The 21,578-nt window shown below is 43.2% G+C and overlaps 4 protein-coding genes across 6 annotated transcripts in view; 3 read left to right on the top strand and 1 right to left on the bottom strand.

Annotated features, from left to right (window-relative positions):
* bcl9 (BCL9 transcription coactivator) overlaps positions 1 to 16,274 on the top strand; it is a 43,904-nt gene extending 27,630 nt beyond the window's left edge. The window contains exons 15-17 of the transcript XR_015860032.1: positions 142 to 185; positions 13,994 to 14,084; positions 15,809 to 16,274. The gene's annotated coding sequence lies outside the window, so the exon portion shown is untranslated. The remainder of the gene's footprint in view (positions 1 to 141; positions 186 to 13,993; positions 14,085 to 15,808) is intronic.
* Positions 142 to 21,578, top strand: part of LOC148394252 (follistatin-related protein 1-like) — a 32,634-nt gene continuing 11,197 nt past the window's right edge. Inside the window, exons 1-2 of the mRNA XM_088383687.1 lie at positions 142 to 185; positions 13,994 to 14,084. The gene's annotated coding sequence lies outside the window, so the exon portion shown is untranslated. The remainder of the gene's footprint in view (positions 186 to 13,993; positions 14,085 to 21,578) is intronic.
* Positions 148 to 21,507, top strand: LOC148394253 (gap junction alpha-8 protein-like). Of its 2 annotated transcripts, none has more exons than XM_088383682.1 (3): positions 148 to 185; positions 13,994 to 14,084; positions 18,436 to 21,507. In XM_088383682.1, exons 2-3 carry the CDS (start codon positions 14,079 to 14,081, stop codon positions 19,702 to 19,704), a joined length of 1,275 nt encoding a protein of 424 aa, XP_088239808.1. In that variant the 5' UTR covers positions 148 to 185; positions 13,994 to 14,078; the 3' UTR covers positions 19,705 to 21,507. The 2 variants fall into 2 exon arrangements, with proteins under 2 accessions (XP_088239808.1, XP_088239807.1); XM_088383681.1 differs by lacking the exon at positions 148 to 185 and adding an exon at positions 6,905 to 7,674.
* On the bottom strand, positions 177 to 7,771 carry LOC148394255 (gap junction alpha-5 protein-like). Of its 2 annotated transcripts, none has more exons than XM_088383685.1 (2): positions 7,520 to 7,771; positions 177 to 2,103 (listed from the first exon to the last, which is right to left on the bottom strand). In XM_088383685.1, the coding sequence occupies exon 2, from the start codon at positions 2,074 to 2,076 to the stop codon at positions 967 to 969; it is 1,110 nt and encodes a 369-aa protein (XP_088239811.1). In that variant the 5' UTR covers positions 2,077 to 2,103; positions 7,520 to 7,771; the 3' UTR covers positions 177 to 966. The 2 variants fall into 2 exon arrangements, with proteins under 2 accessions (XP_088239811.1, XP_088239812.1); XM_088383686.1 differs by lacking the exon at positions 7,520 to 7,771 and adding an exon at positions 2,892 to 3,284.

The following is a 21,578-nucleotide window of genomic DNA, read 5'->3' as shown; positions in this document are numbered from 1 at the left end:
ATTCGTACAATTTATATTTTCTCTTTGACGAAAACACCTCATTGATAACGAAAAATTTAACATGCGGTTGACACCTTTTTGAAGAAGTTTAGGTCACTGTTTGATATTGAACGCACCATTTCTTTTCTTCTTTCTCTATAGAATTTTACAGGGAATGCGTTTCGGCTTTTCTCTGCCCTCTATTGGTAAGTAGGAATATTACACACAGTAGTAAACAAACTTGATCATTTATTGAGGAAAAACCGGCAGTGAATTGATATAGATATATGAAAATGCATATGGGTATACAGATGGATGAATGGATTGTTGCTGTAATACTCTAAAACCTAAAATTATATTGAAACATTAGTCTGAAAAAGCTAATGAATTGATCATTTGTCCAAGTATACTGCATAATATTGCAAAATACGAATAAAGGAAATAAAAATCACTTGTGAACATTAAAAAAAATGCATAGAGACGTACGTATTCTCAACACAAAAGACAAAGAGACAAGGGATAAACGTAATAAGTGCAATCTTGCCACCTAGTGGCCATATATAAAATAGCAGGCATCCGCGTGGGGCCTCTGAAAAGGACTTCTCACGTGAACATTTCATACAATTTTTGAACACGTGATTTTTCATATATGAACATATGAAGTAATACATCACATGACTCTCATTAAGGCATACCTTAAAAATACAGTAGAGAAGTCTTTGGAGTGCCTACTCGACCATCAAGTGCAAAATTAAACAACAAAGTCAATTCATTGTTTCTGTAAATGTGACTGTGGGCGAGCTGTTCAGCACTTCTGCCCGACTGTTGTGTAAATTTACGCAAGAACTTCCTCGGCACATACGATGAAATAGTCTACCGTAACGCTCCCTGCCCACTATAAAAACTCTTCAAGTGCAAACGTCAAGTGTCTGTTGTGTTACCCCGCATGTTGTCTATAGTTCAAAGTGGTTCCTGAGGGTCCAGTGTTTAAATGGCCAGGTCGTCGTGTCGTACTCGGCCACTGCTCCCGCTCGTCTTGCTCAGACGACGTTTGTCCCCAGTGTACAGTGCGGGCATAGGGTGGCAGTTATTGGAAAGCCCCTGGGGCGGCGGTGTCCCCTGGTATCTCTGAAGAAAGTCCTCATGGTCCTCCAAGTTGTCCCTGCTGTGGTGGCGCTCGGCAGCCATATTGGCCGAGTTCTGCTGCAGCGCCATCCTGTTGCTGAAGGGAACGGGCGCCATGGAGGTCAGGGGGTTGACGCAGCGGCTAAAGTCAGGAGGCGGAGTGCGTGGGGCGACCGGGCCGTCAGGCTCCAGCGCCATTGGCGTCACGGCAGGCAGGGTGCGGGCCGCGGCCTTACGCTGAAGGCAGGCTCTCAGGCTCTTCCAGCCCAGGTAGTAGAGCTCGAGCACGGACAGCGCCAGGGACACGGCGGCCACCACCAGCATGAAGACGATGAAGATGTTCTTCTCTGTGGGCCGTGACATGTAGCAGTTGACCGGGTTCGGGCAGGGCGACGCCGTGCACAGGTACAGTGCCTTGAGGAACACCCCGTAGATCATATACTGTATGGTGATGAAGATGACCTCCATGGCACTGCGGATGAGGATGCTGAGGATGTACGTGTGGAGGAGCGGACCCCTGAGGTGCAGCCGGCTCCGCCCCTCTGCCCCCGACTCCATCACGTTCTCCTTCTGCTGCAGGTACTCCTTCTCACCCTCCATCTCTTCCTCGCCGTCCTGCGATCTGGCCTCCCTCTCCTCCTGCTCCCGCCGCCTACGCTTCTCCTCGGCTCGCACCGTGTGCACGGCGTGGCCCATGTAGATGAGCGACGGCGTGGACACGAAAACGATCTGCAGCACCCAGTAACGGATGTGTGCGATGGGGAAGGCGCGGTCGTAGCAGACATTGGTGCAACCGGGCTGCTGCGTGTCACACAGAAAGTCGCTCTGCTCGTCGCCCCACGACGACTCGGCCGCCGTGCCCAGCACCAGGATACGGAAGATGAAGAGCACGGTGAGCCACACCTTGCCGACCGACGTGGAGTGCTCCTGGACCTCCTCCAGGACGTTCCCCAAGAAGCTCCAGTCTCCCATCGCGGCTCACGGGCGCCAAGAGCACACCTGATAGGGAAAATAAGACGGAGGCCTTTGAGATTACCAAGCAGCATTTGAATGATTCCCAAGACCAAGAGTTTTAACGGACCAGAGTAGATATTTCTGGTAATGTGTGTGCGTGTGTATGTTTGTGTGTGAGTGAGTGTGTGTGTGTTGATCATCTCCTATAAAAATAGCCACTGCCTGTGAATGGCATGCTGACTGGACACTGTGGCACGAAAACCATTTTTCCCATCACCACTCCTAGTGGGAGAGGAAGTTCTTGAATCGAGCTAAAGTACACAAAGTGCTTGTTTTAAAAACAAATACAGATCCGTACATTTACTGCTGTGCCATGTCTTATTCCAGCATGTGCATGAGTGACCGACACGAGTGGATAAAATGGCGCCAGTGGGCAGGTCGAACGTCAAAGAGTTTGTCCTTTGAATAGCACGTGGATGTGGATGTGGCCTCCAGCAAGCGTCCGTTCCGTTACCGCAGCTTCTATCTCCTCCATCCCCAAAATCGTCCTCAACGCTCCCATGTGGATCTCCCTTTGAGTGCTTTTTCCACTCCAACGTTAGCGAGCGCTTGGCTCGGACCCAAACATGGCGCCTGCGAGCTGGCAATGACCCTATAAGGCAGCTTTGTGGATGACCCCATCATTAGGATGTTGGCCACTCACCTCTCACTCATGCATACATGCTAACAGATAAGAGACGTTTACATGCATCTGAAGCTATTGCTCGACTTGGGAAAGTTGGAGAAAACATCCGAATGGCAGCAAACGTATGGAAAAAAATCCCGTCGCTTACCGTTCCTCCTCTTTGTGAGCCCTCACTTTCCATTTCTAGCGGTCCACTGTTTATTCCGCCCTACAAGGCTTCGATGGAGGCAGCTGACCATGGTGACTCTGCTTATGTGTGTGAGAGAGAGAAGGTCTAAATGACCATGACCATGTGGCCACACTCCCTCCCTCCACTCTCCATCAGGCTTATATATGGCAATTGGCAAGTGTTGGGCTTTCCATTGCAACATCACAGACAGAGGAGGAGTAGGAACACGCACGTAGAAAAAAAACAAGTCAATGAAAGTTACTTGAGATTAAAGATTTGATAATTAAAGGAAACAAATAAGACGTGAAAGGTCAGTGATCCCATGGCAGCTGTACATTGGTCAGTAAGGTTTGCCAATATTTTTGTCAGAGAAGACTCATCTAATTGAATCTTGTTTTTTGTACTTGTGTCCACAATGTTGGAGCGTCGCTACGGCGGCTTGCATCAAGCTGATGAGCTTTACTGGAAGTGAATCACAAAGAAGTCCTGAGTCTGAGGAAGGGAGTGAGAGTCCCCACGACACAATAGCAGGAGGTTGAGCATGGAACACGCCATGCATGCTCCTATCAAACAACCACCGGACTTTGTTCTTTTTTGACTTTCTAACAATACACATCATCGACCAACAATTTGAAATGGATTTATCGATGGAACAACCCTTATCATTTTAATAACAGTCCTACTCAGAGAAATGTGTTTTTCCACTTATGATGTGGGGGGAAAATGCCTTAATTTAATGGGATTAAAGTTATTGTAGAGCAAAAATTTACAGTATTTTTTTTTGGTCATGTGAGTTCGGTTTTAAGTGATTTGGCAAAAATTTCTAAGGTTATGAGAAAAATGTTTTCAGTCACAAGAAAAAAGTTTTGATTTTACAAGGATGATCTTTTAAATAGTATGACACCACTAAAGGCGCAGAAAAATGTTCTGATTAAATAGTTGTCTTCTTTGGACAGTAAATAAATTGAGTGAATGAACAGCGCCTCTGCTGGTTGCCACAGTTTTTGCCTTCCACACAATGGACAAATAATCTAGGAATTGATTACCGTTATTTTTACCCATCTTTTAATTTCCCCAATACACAAAAGACTCAAGATGGGCGGTTCTTTAAAAGAAATTCCATTAGATTTCCATCTTAGCTCTCCCTTCTACATTTTGTTGGAGCATTAAGAAGCAGCGATTCATTACTGAGCGACGAGTCTGTGCAGCATCACTGCTGTCACGTCTATTTACAATGTGCTTTGGCAGGCTAATGGAGACATAATGGATGACTGGCACTGATACTCTGGGGTGGGAGTAATGCCACCTTCAAGTGGCACAAACAGAGACGATGGACAGGACCACACGTTTTTTCCACTCGGCTGCTCTCTCTGCCGCCTTACAGGGAAGTGACACACTTGGCGGTAGTGTTGATGCTGCAAATATGCAACATGTTTGGATTGCTTGCGCACGAGATGGGAGCCGTACGAGTTTTTGGAGTTATAAACTGTCGCTTGCTTGACTTGCTTTTATTTATTTTGTGCTATGGCACATAACTTCAGATACAGCTTTAGTGACAAGAGAAAATAAGGACTATTTACATTTTATAATTTACCTTACACATATTGTTTCAAAACCAAGCTGAAGAGTCCCCTCACTGTGGATATAGTGTTTAGTAAGTTAACTATAATTGAAGTCGATTTTATATTAATTCGATGGATAATTACCCTTTAGTGTGACCTTAACCTATGAGACCAAAACCTTGATTTACTGTATAATAAATAAGGGTGCACAAACTGCACCCTGGTGTGCAAAGTAATGTAAAATATTGGGATACATATCTTCTCAAAGGCCATGTATCACGATATACATTTATTGCGATATGTATCGTAATACGTATCGTACGGTTGTTGGCAATATTGTAAAAAAATAGATTGATTTATTACTTGTGTTTAAAAATACACGTAAAGTGAATGTTAGCGGAAAAATCATCGCATATTAAATTGCAATCAGGCGGATGTGGGATCTATTGGCTGTCCTTTATAAACATTCAGGCATCAGTGGAGATGCCATTTGTACATTTTTTTTGGGCCTCTTGTTTAAAGGAACATGTGCAGGAACACTGCGATGTGCACTGAGGACAATTGTGTTATGACTTCATGATGAGTGAGAAAAGGTGATTTATTTCCTGCGTTATTTGACAATCTCTAGAGGGAGCCATGAAGTCACATGGTGCGAAGTACAAGTGGATGGCAGTCATGCAGTAGCCACCACCTTAGATGGGAAAAAGCTCATGTAGGCTATACAATGCTGTATTTCACATTTATCTAAGGCGTCATGTACATGAAAGACGTGCTTTAAACAGGCACGCCTTCAGGGCGGGTTATTCTAGCCTTGTTTATTTTCGGAACTTTCCATAGTTTTGGAGTTGTTCAATGTAGTGTCAATCCGGTTGTAAAATATGAAGCTGGCAGCTGCCTGTTGCTGCCTCTGAATAGACAATTCAAACATTTACATTTGTGTTGCGGCTCTAAAATGAAATATGTCAGCAGTGTTCTGACAACGCCGCAACTTCTTTGTGTTGATACTTTGAGATGCAGTGTGCTAAGCAACACACGTGCACGCAATTGAGTGGAGATTTTTGTATAGATATATTGTGGCTGCAAACAAATGGCCAATCAAAAATGGCGTTTTATTATATTTTAGAAACCCCACTAACATGCAGTTTTGTTTTCATGTGAAGCTATGGGAGAAAAATAATCAAATATACTTTAGGATTTATAATGATAAAGTCATTTTGGTATTGAAAGTTATGTAAGAATATTTTTTTCTTACAAAATAATACCTTTGTATTACAAAAAACATCAAAAATGGAAATACTGGTAACAGTAAAATGAATTGATTTTCAAAATGGTGCACAATGTGTCTTAATATTATTGACTAAATATATGAGAATGACCCAAATTCATTTTTGATCAAATTTGTAAAGATAGATTTTTTACGAGTGACTTAATAATTAAAAAAAAAACATGCTTTTAGGGGGTTGTAACAAAGAGCATTATTTTAAGTAATTTCTCTGAGGGGGGGAACTGATTTGTTATCTGAGTAAATTACGTTACAAGCATGGTGTGGGGGTGGCACCATTGTTTATCTACATGCCGCCTATTATTAACCTTTGACGCGTGCCGGGAGTGATTTCCAGTGTGTACACTTTGCAGCTGTTTCGCAGCTCGGCCGCAGGGGCAGCGGCCATATTTCAGCCAGCAGTACCAAGACGGCCGTCCTCGATGAGTGTGTTTAACTTCAGCTGCCCGGTGGCGCCGTCACTTAGGCGTTGTCAATTGAGCTACAAAGCACCCCCACCACTGCTGGCTGCACTGAGTCACCTGTTGGCATCACACGCACGGCCCTCGGCGTCCGTATATCAGTGTAGCCCCGCTTCCTTACATGGCTGCCTGTACACACAGCACAACAATCTCCTGATGAGATATTGGTTAGCTGTGTAGAGGTGTTGGACCTTATTTGGTGACTTGAAGGAATATTCGATCTGGGTTGATCACTGTGGCAATCAGTCAAGATATGATGATACAGTTGCTACACTGACTTATAAATGTCCCAGTTTATGATTTTTCTGCGTTGGTCGGAGTAAAAAAATAAACGGAGAGCGACACTCCGCTCATGCGCTTTTAGTCTTTTGTTGAAAGGGGATCCAAAAAAAATCTAAATCAAGTTAGAGCCAATCGTCCTTTAAGGTGTTAATTTTCATTTATTTTTAAAAAATAGGATGGAAAATGATTGTAAATATAAAAAAGATTTTAAAACAGTTTGGAAAGCATTCAAATTTATCCAAACTTACCTCGCTGGTGCTTAGGGCTGGATAATCTGTTACGATTGTGTGTCATTAGACAAGAGCTTGACAAAAACAACTTTATACAATTGATTAAATTTTGATTTTGGCTTCTCTTGATCCTAAAAACATTATGATCAAAGAAAACAGCACGGTGGGTGTGCAAGTTATTGATACTGTAAAAGTACACTGAATGCACCTTCTATCAATAACCAGCTTACATTTTATATCCCAGTAAATGTAACATGTTACTGTCATCCTTAAATTAAATTAGTTTGGATGTTGCACAGTAAATGAAGTTATTTAAACTGGCACCTCATTTGCGCAACAGGTTCACATGGACACGGGAAGGTTTAGAAAGAGTCAATTGTGGAGTTATTTACAAAATAAATCACTCGAAGTTCAAATTCAATACATTCATTAATGTTGATATTAGTGCGAAGACCAATTCAACCAATCATACACCTGAAGAAAGTCCTTCATAGAAAATGCAAGAGAAATTGACCCGCACCAAAAAAATCAGTATTGTATAAAAAAAAAAAATATAGAAAGAAAACTTTTCTGACCAAATTCACAAATGTGACGACGTTTTGAAATAAAACAAGTGCTCCATTGTAAAAGTGTCACGCTGGAGTCAGTACTGATGCGTAAAATGATTCACTTTCGCCAGTTTATCATGTTTTAAATTTCATTGAGGCTATCCTAAAAGTAGATTTAAACTTGATAATAAATCTGACAACTTTCCTTAAACGCTTTTTTTAGTCGCACCTGTTGGTCTTACCTGCTGTCTGTCGTCTTATTCCCAGGAATGGTGGCCACTTTCTTCTTCTTGTGCTTTTGTCGTCTCGGCACCAAAGTCTTCTCCCTCACAGGGGGTATAAGAAGTAAAAGCATGGAGGGGGGCATCACACCCACTCAACCAGTGGCCACCCTAAGGTCCACCCTCTCTTCTTTGCTTCTCTCCTCCTCTTCCTCCAGCCTTAACAACCCCGTTTGCCGCGGCACCCTTTTCTCCTTACATCCCCGGAGCTCTATTTTCTGCTGGGAAGCTTTCTGCCGGCAGCAGAAAGGGGAAGTGGGATTGTTTTCTGGGATTAATGGCAATTCCGCTTCCACGGTGGCCTTCCACAGTAGACGTACTCAGAACCTCTTGAAATCTATATCTTTCAAAAAGGAGAGATTTTTAGGGCGTTTTCCAAAATGATTTGTCAACCCTAACCATATATAATGACACTAAAATCTCTTGACTTTTGTAAGTTTCAACGTAAGTTTTGTGGTGTATACCGCAAAGAGAAATTTCGGTACACTCTGGCCTTCCAGGCATCACACGTAACTTGTGCAACAATGCCCTGTTTGAGAGGAAGTCGAAGTTGGAAGACATTCTAGAAAAATTACTCATGGAATTTAGACGCTTTACGTCTCTTCTGGTTTACGCATAAAAATGGCATGACGTCCAGACGCTTGTTGGAATTGTGACGCAAATACGGATACATACAGAATGTGTTGTATGGAAAATAAATAGTTCCTTCCTAGGTGACAAAAAAGCCAAAGAAGAAAAATTATACTTGTGGAGATAATCCGTCATTTTTCATGGTGGTTTTGTAGCCTAGTTTCTTAAATGGTGTCTATCAGGGAAGTACCCTTGATGAATATTTTGTTAATTCGTGAGAACGCCATGTTCCGTGATGAAAAGTCTCTTATGTAAGTTTGATGGCAGAGGAGATAGCACGTTTTTTTTTTTTTTTTTTATGTATTAATAGTGATAGAAAGTAAATAATCTTATGATAACCCCTGGTTGTGAAGCAGCTGTGAAACTTAAGGCATGTGTCATCAAATATGTTTTTATTTATCCAAAAATGGTTCCCAAAGGAACAAGTCCCTTCTTTGCCTTGAAGACATTGTACTCTCTTAGAGAAGCTTCCTTTGGTTTGGTTGGGAGGGATAGAAAATGTGACACTTCACACTAATAACCAGTCACTATTCTTGGACTCTGGAACAAATTATTCCAAACTGTCACGATCCTAAAACCTGAACGAGAGCTACAATTTGATGGAACAAGTCCCCAATGCCAGGATGCATTAGCGTAAACCCCCTCGACCCCCAACTCGTCCCCCGGCCTGCTGTTCCGCCTGACACGCGTCCGAGGCGGGCTTGAGTTTGACGGACATGTGTTCCTAAACATGCCCCCTAAAGGAAAGCCTGAGAGAGGTCCAAAGCCGGAACACAAAATGGGTTGCAAAGCTCAAGGTTGTTTCAAAAGGCTTTTTTTAGGCTAACGAATAGCCTAAATTTTTTCTAGCCAACTTTGAATTCCCCAAATGTTCTCATGTTAGAGTGAAAATACAAACAGTATATTGTGGAGTCTACCAAGTAGTGGTTGATCAACAACCTCTTTATTGAGAAAATGAAAAGTTACTGTCATCAACAACTACTGTAGTGTTTCACACAATCCCTCATCCCATTAACACGTGTTCGGATTTCTTCCTTTCAGTCGACTCACCCGCCAGCCACAAATCACATTTAGACAACTTCATGATCCCTTAGATAATTTGATCTTATCAAACTCTTGGAACACTCAACCGATTTGTATTTTATCCAAGCCTAACCATCATAATCTTCCTATTCTTCAATTTAAACTTAACCACCTTTAACTTCTGTCCAACCTGCTATTAACCCCAACTCTCAATTTTAACCGCACTAACCTTAACCCTAAACATCCGAACCCGTTGCAGTCAGTCTTGTAAGCAACCCATCTAAATAGGACCAATAGCAACAATGAAAGCCTATCCCAACAATAGGCCTACTCCACCCAGTCTGTGACAGTATTTCTATGTGTTCTAAAGAACCGGGGACTATTCCCTTGGTAGCGCACGCATGCCCACGTCTGCCAGTATTGTTCTCATGGACATCATCATCATTACCGACAGTTGGGTTATTATTACGCTGTCGCTGACAGGCCGGGCGGAGCACAAGAATGGTGCTGGTCAATGGCAGTAAATGAGCCTCGGAGCTACTTTGCTCATAATAGAGTAACTAAGCTTCATGTGAACAGGTGAGGGATTGCACGAGGATGACGTCAAATGCGCTTGGTGGATGGATGGTAGATATTTTAGACCCCTCATTCCTGCTCTGCAATCCATGCGTTCCATGCAACGCTCATTGCGGATCAATGCTATTCTTACTGGCTGAACTCTGAACTCGGTGGATGACTGGAATGTCCCACTGGCGGGAAGGGGGATGAGGTTAGAGATACATAGATGAGTCATACATGCTTATCAATGTATGGTCTGATTTCTATTAAAGCAGGTTTTGGGTTTAAACAATTGTATTAAAATGATTTAGTATTGGAAACATTTTAATTTCAACATCCTGCTTCACCAGTGTGAAATCAAAAATTGACACAAATCAATTAGAGTTGAGACAAAGTGCTGCTATAGATGGAAATGGAAAAACATTTACTCTGCCTTTAGGTCCAAATGCTTACAGTCTAGACCGAGTTGTGGTAAAGTTTGTTCCGCTAATCTCCAGCATCAGCAATGCTTTAATTGAAATCCTTTGCGGCTGTTTTCATTCCAAAAGCTGGCACTGACCTTTCTGTCGACTAACGAATTAACCCAATGAAAGGCAACACAACCTCGAAACCCAATTGCCGGTTCCTCTCCCACCCTCAGAAGGAACACAGTTATCAAGATGTGAATTGAGTTGGGAGGAAGTAGGCTCTCTTAATGCCACTTCCACCCCCCACACCCCCTTCTCATCGCCCTCCCACCCCTTGTCATGTCACCAGTGCGTACTTCCAGCATCCCTGCGAGCAGCCATGGAGAGAAAAAAAAAAATGGCCTAACAAACACAGGAAGAAGGATATCTACAACAAGCCTTCACCCAAGACCAGCAACGTGTTTGTGTGCATGTGTGTGTGAACTGATTGGCTTTTGTCACCATATGTGTGTGTGTGTGTGGTCATGTACACACCTTACATCCCTAAAAACAAACAACAAATGAAAGTTTCACATTGTTCTCGGCTCACAGGGCAGCCGCTCGCAAGAAGAGGTCGACATTTTCGGCCAGAGGTAGACAAACTGTCGTGTACCTCTAAGGGGATGAGTAACACTAAAAAAGAGATCTCTTGTCATCCATCTGTTGTCTGGGTCAGGTGAATATATGGAAATAAATTCCCGGAAAAATCGGAAAATACTCAAAAGTCAATTATCTGGTCTAGCACTTGGGGCGTCCAGCCATATTTCCTAGCGAGGGGGCAGTGCCCTTGTGGCACCCCCTCTAGCGCCGCCACTGGCTGAAGGGTAGCTGACTGATAAGGCACCCGGCTGATCAGGTGGAAACAAAAACCTAACAAGTATGACAAGACCATGAGCATTGAACAAAACAAACAGCGAAAACACTCGACTTAACACCATCGATATTATGAAGCCTATTTCAAAACTGATGCATTAAAAAACATGAATGACTCTTAGCATATTCCCGGTGTAATAAATGGTAGCTATGTACATGTTTTATGACTTCCTTCACGTTCAGGCTATTGTTCATTGGAGGAAACAGCATTCATCTGAACACACTCGCTGCTTTCTGTGAGTATGAAGAGCACGGCCACGGTCGTGGTGGTAGTGGTCGCGGCCGTGCGTTCCGATTGCTCCACGCCTTGATAACATTGTGTCAGACGGCCAGCCGACCGAAGGGACCCGACGCCATGAAATCCTGACACACACAGGGTGTTACCCTCTTCTGTAATCTTTCTCAAGCCCCTTCTACTGCACTTCCTGATTGTGCTGACACTTGGACTGTACTCAGTATCGAGGTCTCCATTGCGGTGCATTTTATCAGCCACCTTATTTTCTTTTAGACATATCCGTAAAAAAAAATCTCACGGATTCCATTTGCATTTTGGCTGCATTTTAAAGCAATCAAATCATGTTATTTAATTTAATGGTAATATCAGAAAAGCTCATCCTTTTGCATCCAGACTGCAAAGGAGGCATATTCCCTATCCCATATTTTTTTTTTCAGGCCGCATTTTGACGGAGAGAAGGCTGCACTATAGGCTCTTAAACATCCAATCACAAATAGCACCTACTTCCTCTCTTCCTTGTTCTGACCTCCACCCAGCCCTTCACCATTGTGCCACCTTACGTAGACCTACTATGAGAGGAAGTTGTCCTTCCACTTCCTGCATGGGTCAAGGAGAATAATTCGTGCTTGCTCCTAAAGCCTCGCTGTCACTGTGCAAGAGATGCGGTGCTAAAGCCACGTTTAATTGGGTCATCGTTCGATTGAAAAATTCCCAGATGTCTCTTGGGGGCAACAAATATGTTTTTTCATAGTTTGTTGGTCAACTGTAGCATCAATTCGCATCAGTTTGTTAAAATAGACTCCTGAGTGACTACTTCCAATTCTTTTATCACGATTGTTGATATGGATGTGTCAGTCGTGCGTAGTCGTATTGTATAGTTTGTGTTTTACTGTTTTGAACTTGACTGTCTGTGGCCTGAAGACTCTCTATAAAAGTCAATTATGATTTAGTCAAAAATCGCAAGATTTTGCACTTTATAGGGCTTACAAGAGAAACCCCAAACTTTCGTCATGCATGACGTTACATGGGATGTCAGCAAAGCTCTTGAGACTTCAGGTCATATAGGTTCATAGGTTTTATGTGGCTTTTTTGTGGCTTTTATGACGCTACTCCAAAATCAGATGTTTTTTCGGCAAGGCCTCCTTACGTAACGGCCGAAAAGCAAAACTCATTTATCTGGCATTTTCACTCTACTTTTGGTGCCTGCTGTGGTGCCTGGTGTTTTTTTCCATTTGGCTCCAGCCATTCTTCGTCATTCTGGCTTGATAACCGAAATTTTACATGTTTTCTTTTGCCTGCTGTTATTCAACCTTCCAGATGCATGAATAGAAAATAAAAATAGCCCCTCCCAAAAACGCTGCCTAGCTTTGAAACCTGTTTTGAAACCTATCCACATGCAAGCCTATCCACAAGCATAACAAATTCATAAGAAGCACTCTATGGCAATATTACACAACTTTATAAAATCATTGGAGCCAGCGGACAGATCAACAGGGATCAATGGAATTGTGTTCCCATCTTGTCACACAGTCACTTGGTCAGTAGGGCACAATCATGTGTGCCCTAAAGCGCCGTGTAAGAAAATTTGCACGCGCCAGTCATGCTCATGATTGTATTTCCTTGCTTTGATGAGTAAATAGATGGCTTGTTAAATTGTTGTCATGTGTATGACATCAAATAATGTACAATGAAGCCAAAATCAGACAAGTACAAGCATTGAACAATTAGTTGAAGCAAGCTCGCCCTCACAGGCGGGCGAGTGGTGCAGGCCGGTGCAGTGACAGGACGTGGAAAGGGAAACCTTCAATTCAAATGCAGGCAGTGAATCCAAACAGAGTAAAACGTCTCACTATTGAAACTTTTGTAATCTTATGTAGCATCAGTCTGGATGGAAATCTCCAAACACAATAGTTGGTCAAAATATTTACAGAGAAACTAAACTTTTAATTTATACCGTCACATTTAGACTTTTTTTTGTGGGTGTTATCAGACCTGTTCCTGTCTTGATGTGTATTTGGATATTGACGTCCTGTCTTTTACCAAACTGACCACCCAGAACATCTTTAAATGCTTTAAAAATAATACAAACTACATTTACAATACTAAGTGCAAGAGCTGTGATTAAGACAGAAATATGTTTCCAAGCATCATATCTCATTTTTCGAAATGAACAAACTCATCATCTTACAATACACATTGGTAATCATGTTTAAACTGAAGTGACAGACGTTGCTTTCTATGAGTGTAAAAAGCAGGATTGAAGAGCATTTACCATTCAATAATCAAAAACGCTTCTTTCAAATTTACAATTAAAAACAAATAGTGTGCTGCCATCTAGTGGCTGGTAGTGGAACTACACCCAAAATAACGCAAAGGCCGAACAAAATTGAGTAATACTAAAACTAGACAATAAAAATGAGCAAAATAGTGTCACCGCCAACCCACAAATAGGGGGTGGGGGTGGCTACTGTAATATTTTTGAAGGGTTTACAGTTTCAGCTTTTTATTGAACATTATAATAGTAAAACAAAAACACATTGAGCAGGCGCACTGATGTAACATGCCTCACACCCATGCCTAGTTTTATTTTACACCGCTTAACCTTTGCAGGATCATGTGGTGTTGTCACTGTTTACTCAGCAATAACCTAAATTCATTTTTTTTCCCAAGGGTTGCACACTATGACAGGAAAGAACAAGCCGCTATATGCAGGAAGCCTGGGGAACTCAGCACAGAGGAAACGTTGGGACTGGTGATGCAGGTGAGAAAGTCCGTGCAATGGCGATCACATGGCCGTCTCTTTGCGTCACTGGCTGAAAACACAAAACAAGTGGTTCCACACAGATGAGTGGTATGAAAAAGAAAGCAAAAAATGTGACAAAGAGGGGAGACAGACAGCTTTTGTCCACCCCAAACACAAAGACATGCACACACTCACAATTGAGTTTTCAAGCTAAACAAACAAGCCCATGTTTGTTTGTCTTTAAGCACAAACCTGAGCGCTGAGGTCTCAGTGTTGTCACGGGGGGCTCAGCGCTGCCCTCAGGTCACGGCAGATAGCGTCTCCTAAATCTCACCGTGAATGGCTCCTTTCTATACGTGTGTGGCGCACACACAAGTCGGTTAAATAGATGCCAGAAACGATGATCTTGTCAATTCTTTCTGCTCTTAATTTGCGCCGCAAGCTTGGTTGAAAAGACTAAATGGATTTCACTATGCTTTGTTGATAGGACATTAATACTCTTGAATAACACAAGAGTTATTATATTGGATTTTGATTCGTCAGTGTTAGGCCATGGATTCGGTTGGTCTTACTTGAGAACACTATGAAATGACTAAAAAGACCGTTGAGGAGAAAAAATACAATCTAATGGAGCAAATAGTATTAGAATTTAAAAAATCAATGTTACAGTGTACCAGTATGTTTGTAATTAATACAGAACAGTAATTGGAAGTTTATTCAAATCAATTGCCTTGAGATGACATCAGAATCTAGTCAGGCCTAGAATCACAGCCTAGACACTGTCAGTCCTTAAGATACTACTGACAAAACATTTTTAATCATTTCTTTTTTGCTTTGACTGAATAATTTTCTTAAAAAGACCCCTGACTGCGACCAATCCAAGCTACGAGACGCCTTATCGCCTAATAAGGTCATCACGCTAGTTAAGATGTCTGTCACTTCCTGTCTCACAAAGTCCACCGCGAGCAGGAAGCGGTCGGCAGCGCGGATCTGCAGGCAGATCGCCCCACGATATCTTTGTTAGCGTGTTAGCATTCTGGTCAGCGGCCAGTAAGTGCCCTGCCTCGGAGGTCTAATCTGGCCTTGCGCCTCACTGCACGCGCTCAATAGCGTCCGCGCCCTGCATCATGACATCATGTCTTTGTGTAAAATCCGAGTTCCATTCACGCGCCCACTGTAGGGCTTAGCATCCAAACGTCCTCTATATCAACACGCGGCTCTTTAAAGGGAAACCCGGTGGATACACCAGAGCTCCAAACATGGCCGCCGTCCTCCGACACGACACAGGCCTGCCCGTGGGCCGGAAGAGAGGGAGGATGTGGGCTTTTCAGATATTTACTGTAGTTCCCAACTTACTTCCGGGTTTGTGTAAAGCAAAGTTAGAATAGTTTGGGGATTTTCCATTATACTTGGATTTTGGTTTTTGATTTTTAAATGTAATTAGTTTTGATTAGTGTTTAATTTGTCTAAAAATGTTTCATTTTACTTGACCGAAATTATTTATTAGTTTTAGTTTTTTTTTTTTAGTTTTTGAAACAATCCCAAATGTTATCAAATTTGATAGAATATTTGATGAGATTAGAATTTGATTAAGATATGGATGGATTCTTTTTCTATTATTCACCCTTTTTAAACACCAATCTTTTGGACAGTTTCATGAGGTAAATAATTGTGATCGTTAACAATTCATCGGCATTAATTCAAGAGCTCCATAATTTGCTTAATCATAATGTCTTTTCCAGAAATCCCACACGGGCCTCGTTCATCGCAAGGCAACTGTATCAGTGGACTCCAACTTGTGGAGCACACAATGAAGCACAAACATTAGGAGGTGGACTTAGGTCATGAAGCTGCTGATGGCCCGTGGGCAGGCCAATGCTATTGGATGAGAGTTAACAGGGCGGAACTTAGCGAGATGGTCAGAGATCTCTCTCAAAGACACCACGTGTCGGCAGAGAGAGATGAGGAAGCTGAACGCACACATCAATTTACATGGTTTACTTCTACATTATTATTATTTTCTTAAATTGTTTCACAGTCGCACATTTATTAAAATCCATCCGTACTTTAAGTTTAAAAACCACTTTGAAATGTAGAAACATGTCTTTGTTTACAATAATACCACATCACCCCCCATCTTGCAATTCCACTGGCTCCTGGTGGAACTAGCAATCTTGAATAAATTCCTCCTGTATACCTTCAAGGCAATTCACAACCTCGCCCTTCTATGTCTGTCTGACCTCCTCCCGTTTTTTTTAAACATCTGAAGTGCCCTAACCTAAAGTCAAAACTGCCTTTGGGTGCAAATCAAACGTAACGTTTAAGTCGTGGTTTGCACGTGCATTCAGGCATCATAAACAAACTGTTGCCATCTGACCAAACAGGAACGTTTTAGCAATGGTGGACATTCCTCACATTCCAGCTAATATGATGCTACACATGGCGCGCGCACACGCAAATGAGTGGTCGAGCAGACTCCACAGTGTGAAAACTCACACAATGTTGCAATATCTCCATGCTGTTATTTTCTAGTGCAGCTCTACTGGATGCTTGATGAACGCTGGAATGTATCATCATTTATCTTTTTTATTGGGTCAGAGTGATCTTCCGCTCTGGCTAATGTTCAACTCTCTTCTTCCAGCCTTGAAAAAAAAATAACTTATACACCATAAAGTCAATAAACCATCATCAAGTGAAACAGGGGTGGGGAACCTAAGGAACGTGGGCTGGATATGGCCCACCAGAGCATTTATTCTAGCCTGCAGTTCAAGTCTAAAAACAATTAAAAAGGAATTGCTATAAAAAGCCCCAAAACGTTTAATCTTGAAATGCTTTGATAATTTGATGATGATGATTTTTTTCAAATTTAGTACAACCCAGGACTTCATAAAATCTGAAATGGCCCCTTTGTTCGCAGGAAGCTTAGTCCTGGTTTTGACATATTTTAATCTTGGAGTCTTGGTCTTGACATGGTCTCTCAAGTAGTCAGGGTCTTGTCTGAGAGTCATGTATTGACTTCATCGTAAGCCCTCCTCTCCCTAGACACTTAGTCTTGATTCAGCCTTGTCTAAGTCTCAGTATAGACACGGTCCATCTCTTCAGAGTCTTCGACTTGCCTCATCAGAGTCTTGGTCAGTTTGTACTGACTTGGTCTTGACCTACCCTCTTCTCCTCAGAGTCTTTACTCAATTTCATTGCTTTGGTCTTGGTCTTTACTCTGTCTTATAAATCGACCCAGTCTTGGTGTTGATGTGGTCTCATCTAAGAGTCTTGTACTTGACTTGTCCTTGTTTTTGACTACATTTGGTTGTAAATTTGTTTTATACTAATATTCATCATAGAATTAAGCGGTGGTCCCTTTTCCTAGTCCCCGAGGACACACTCTCCTTCATGACTTCCCTAAGTTTTGGCATAGCTGAACAACCACAGGCTCAGCAACAACATGCAGGATGTTTTAGGAAATCGGTCCGAACTACAGTGGTGCGGTGGACCCGGTGGCCCAATGGTGCGGCGTCCATGCTGCCATGGCAGCCTGAGGCCTGCTCCCCATACATCCCTGCTCGGGCTCTGTTGATCCTATTGTCTCTCTGCGTCACCACACGTCGCCCCGGCAAATAAAGGCCGTCTGGCTCCAAGCTTAAACATCGCAGCAAACTCAAAACCAACCATCAGAGCCGATTCATTCACATCTGCTCAGTGGGGCGACAAGGACAGGGCTTTAGGTGGGAAAGAGGGCAGAAAAAAGTTCACTTTTCCCCACCGGGTGCCAAGAGAACGGGACAGGACTCGACTTCGAGGGAGCCGCAGCTGTGGCAAGTTGCCCATTTCATAACATTTAAGGCATATCTGAGCGTATGGAAGATTGACTTACGCAAAACGTGCTAATGTTTGTTACATGTTAACTTCTAGTCTGGTTGTTGTGCTTTGGACTTGTTTGACTCCTGAGGCGAGGAGTTGTAACAGGTTGCCTGCCGTGATCAGAGTTTGAACTGTTAACGGTTTCACAACGAGCTAAGCAACCTTGCCGGTGATTTTATTGTATTGACTGTATTTACGTGATTCACTTCTTTCCATTTTTAAACGCTATCGTGTAAGATTGAATCTTAGAAGTTTTATATTCCCAATAGACAAAAGATCAGTGCAGTAGACGGTCAAGTCATCGGGAGTATCATTCGATGGCAATATTCTTTTAATATTCTTTTTTATGTCAGTCAAACTTTTCGACATTTTCTTACTTTTGACACTCCATGTGTGCCCCCTAAATCCTCCCCCCCTCCCCACCCCACTTGTCCGGCCTGCCTGCCTGCCCCACCCTCCCTGCCTGTCTGCACCCTTCGTTTCTCTTCCTACCCCACCCTTCATTCCACAGTGCTACGGACCGATCATGGGTGACTGGAGCTTTCTGGGAAATATTTTAGAGGAAGTCAACGAGCACTCCACAGTGATCGGCAGGGTGTGGCTCACGGTTCTCTTCATCTTCCGCATCCTCATCCTTGGTACGGCGGCGGAGTTCGTGTGGGGCGACGAGCAGTCCGACTACGTTTGCAATACGCAGCAGCCCGGCTGTGAGAACGTGTGCTACGACGAGGCTTTCCCCATCTCCCACATCCGTCTGTGGGTTCTGCAGATCATCTTCGTGTCGACGCCGTCTCTTGTGTACGTGGGCCACGCCGTGCACCACGTGCACATGGAGGAGAAGCGCAAGGAACGCGAGGAAGCGGAACTTAGCCGGCAACAGGAGCTGAGTGAGGAGCGACTCCCACTGGCACCTGACCAGGGCAGCGTACGCACCACGAAGGAGACCAGCACAAAAGGAAGCAAGAAGTTCAGACTGGAGGGCACCTTGCTAAGGACCTACATCTGTCATATCATTTTCAAGACACTCTTTGAGGTGGGCTTCGTGGTGGGCCAGTACTTCCTGTACGGCTTCCGCATCTTGCCGCTGTACAAATGCAGCCGCTGGCCCTGCCCTAACACCGTAGACTGCTTTGTGTCCCGCCCCACAGAGAAAACGGTCTTCATCATCTTCATGTTAGCCGTGGCTTGCGTCTCACTCTTCCTCAACTTTGTGGAGATCAGCCACCTGGGCCTCAAGAAGATACGTTTTGTTTTTCGCAAGCCGGCCCCTGCCCCGGCGCAGGGCGAAAGCTCGGCCACCCTGCCGCCGGGAAAAAGCCTGCCCCCTTTGGCGGTGTCCTCGTTGCAGAGGGCTAAAGGTTACAGGCGGCTGGATGAGGAGAAAGCTCCCCCAATAACACATCTCTACCCACTAGCGGAAGTGGGCATGGAGGCAGGCAGGGGGGCCCCACCCTTCCACGGTTTAGAAGAGAAAACTGAGGAGGAGCTGCCCATGGGGGACATCCCCAAAGCGTACGATGAGACTCTGCCCTCCTATGCCCAGACCACTGAGACGGAAGGGGTGACAATGCAACAGGCGGCCGAGGCCAAGGAGGCGCCCCCAGCGGGGGTGGAAGGTGGAGAGTGGCAGGGCGCTGACCCGGAGGTGGAGAGGGCGGTCACCGGGGAGGGGGGGAGCGCGGTGGCCCAAAAGGCGTCAGATACGATAGAGGACAGCAGGCCTCTGAGCCGACTCAGCCAAGTTAGCAGTAAGGCCAGGTCGGACGACCTCACCGTATGAACATGTGACGGCGAGCACATGCATGTACCACTGCGCCCCGATAACCACACCTGGGAAAGCACACACACACATGCACACACTTGTCAGAGGGCAAGTCAGAAAATCAAACCGCAAATTGCATTGTATTGGAAATGTTACCAAACTGGCAGAGGTAAACAAAATATTTTAAAAATTGGGACAATAATGGCAAGCGTTTGCGTCAAATATAAAACAAAAAGTGTGTTGTTGCGATTCAAAAATTGCAGGGTGGACATGTTTTTACTTGACAACAACAAACCATATGTTCCATTTTTAAGTAACATCTTTTTTTTTAATCTAAGCTTTTAATCAATGACGGATGAGTAGACATTTTTACAAACTGGAGAGAGTTTTAGTATACTTGTGTGTCTGCCAATCAGTAACTTTACTGTAGTTCATTTCCCATTCAACCAGTGCCATAATGCCAATGCATGCCACACAGACAAGTGCCTACTTTTACATTTTTATACAATGTGCGCAGCTCTTTGTCACCGGCAAAAGTCACATTTTTGGGGTCGAAAGGAGAGCACCTTTTTGCACATGCAGAGGTTCACACACTGTGCAAGGCTTTTTTTTTTTCCCAAAACACCTCAATGATGCAACACAGTTATCCTTTCAAGTGCAAGCACCTCATGTTTATATACCAAGTAGTGAGGGGGAACAAAAACTTTTGAAGACCACATACATGCCTGAATGTCCTTTTTCAATGTGATCCTGTTCCTATCTGATCTCGATTTGTGCACCCCCTCCCTTTTTCTTCTTTTTTTTTTTTTGCATAGGCTGTGATGCGATTTTGGAAGAGAGCGGAGCTCATTTTGCCCCATTAGAGAATGAACTATAGAGCCACCTCAGGCCAAATCCTCTCTCTTTTTGCGCTGTACAAACAGGCGTGTGGGTGATAAAGATCTTGCCCGATCAGCACAAAGTATTGTTGGGAGGCGGGACAATAAAAGAAACGGGTGCTATCAATGAAAACAAGCATCCTTAACCTCGTTTGTGGGGGCAAGACAAATACTTGATTGCGTTTGACCAGAGAAAAAAAACACCAAAATATTTTTTGCCAAAAGTCTGAGGAAAAAAATTGTACATAGCGCCAACGTTATGTCTCATATTGTACATATTGTGCTGTTTTAGGTACTTGACTGTCTAGACTGCTAATATTTGATGTAACAATGTCATAAAATAGCAACACTCCATCACGGATTATATTTTAGAAGCTAAAGTATGTCATCCACCCAGCAAGAATTACGATAAACGAATAATCAAGCCTTAATGTTCTACTTGTTGAAACCAATTTTTTCTTATGTATTTTTTAGAAGTATGTGAATTTATTTAATTTTTTGATACAGCGACATGATTGAACCCAAAGAATCTTGGAATTTTTTATTTTTGCATGCAAAATCAAAATTTATTGTGAATTAAAACACATTTAAGGATGCTTTCACATACAGACACTTAATACACTCATCCCCCCCCCCCCACACACACATCTTGCAGGGTACGATAGGCAGCTTTGACCCTTTTGTGAGCTGTCAAAAAATAAAAACAAAGCAAATATGTTTGAAAAAATTATCACAAGGTCCTTGTTTACACCTATAAAGTGCTATGAATGCTATTGTACGACTGTGTATTTTTATTTAGACTGTTGCATTGCTTGTGATGTTTGTAGGAAGACCTGATTAATATATATATATTTAAAAAGATCATTTTTACTAACTTGTAGTCTTCACTGATTATAGTTGTGTAGTGGCAGTGTATTTTTAAACAATAAAAAAGTCACATGTGGTCAAGCTTTGTTGCCTTTCTGTATTACTTATTACACTGCGCGCGCACGCACACTATTCAGATATTGCTCC

Source organism: Syngnathus floridae, chromosome 8 (genome assembly GCF_059516105.1).
Source record: "Syngnathus floridae isolate MCC-2025c chromosome 8, RoL_Sflo_1.0, whole genome shotgun sequence".
NCBI classification, from domain to species: Eukaryota; Metazoa; Chordata; class Actinopteri; order Syngnathiformes; family Syngnathidae; genus Syngnathus; species Syngnathus floridae.
Note: the sequence above shows the minus strand (reverse complement) of the source record. Positions and strands in the feature narration are given on the sequence as shown.

What these genes read in the sequence shown, in the direction of transcription:
- LOC148394255 (XM_088383685.1), bottom strand. Translation starts at nt 2,076, where the DNA reads ATGGGAGACTGGAGCTTCTTGGGGAACGTCCTGGAGGAGGTCCAGGAG.
- LOC148394253 (XM_088383681.1), top strand. Translation starts at nt 7,547, where the DNA reads ATGGTGGCCACTTTCTTCTTCTTGTGCTTTTGTCGTCTCGGCACCAAA. An exon ending in CAACCAGTGGCCACCCTAAG is followed by an intron (nt 7,675 to 13,993) that starts GTCCACCCTCTC and finishes TTTTTTCCCAAG; the next exon opens with GGTTGCACACTATGACAGGA. An exon ending in CGTTGGGACTGGTGATGCAG is followed by an intron (nt 14,085 to 18,435) that starts GTGAGAAAGTCC and finishes TTCATTCCACAG; the next exon opens with TGCTACGGACCGATCATGGG.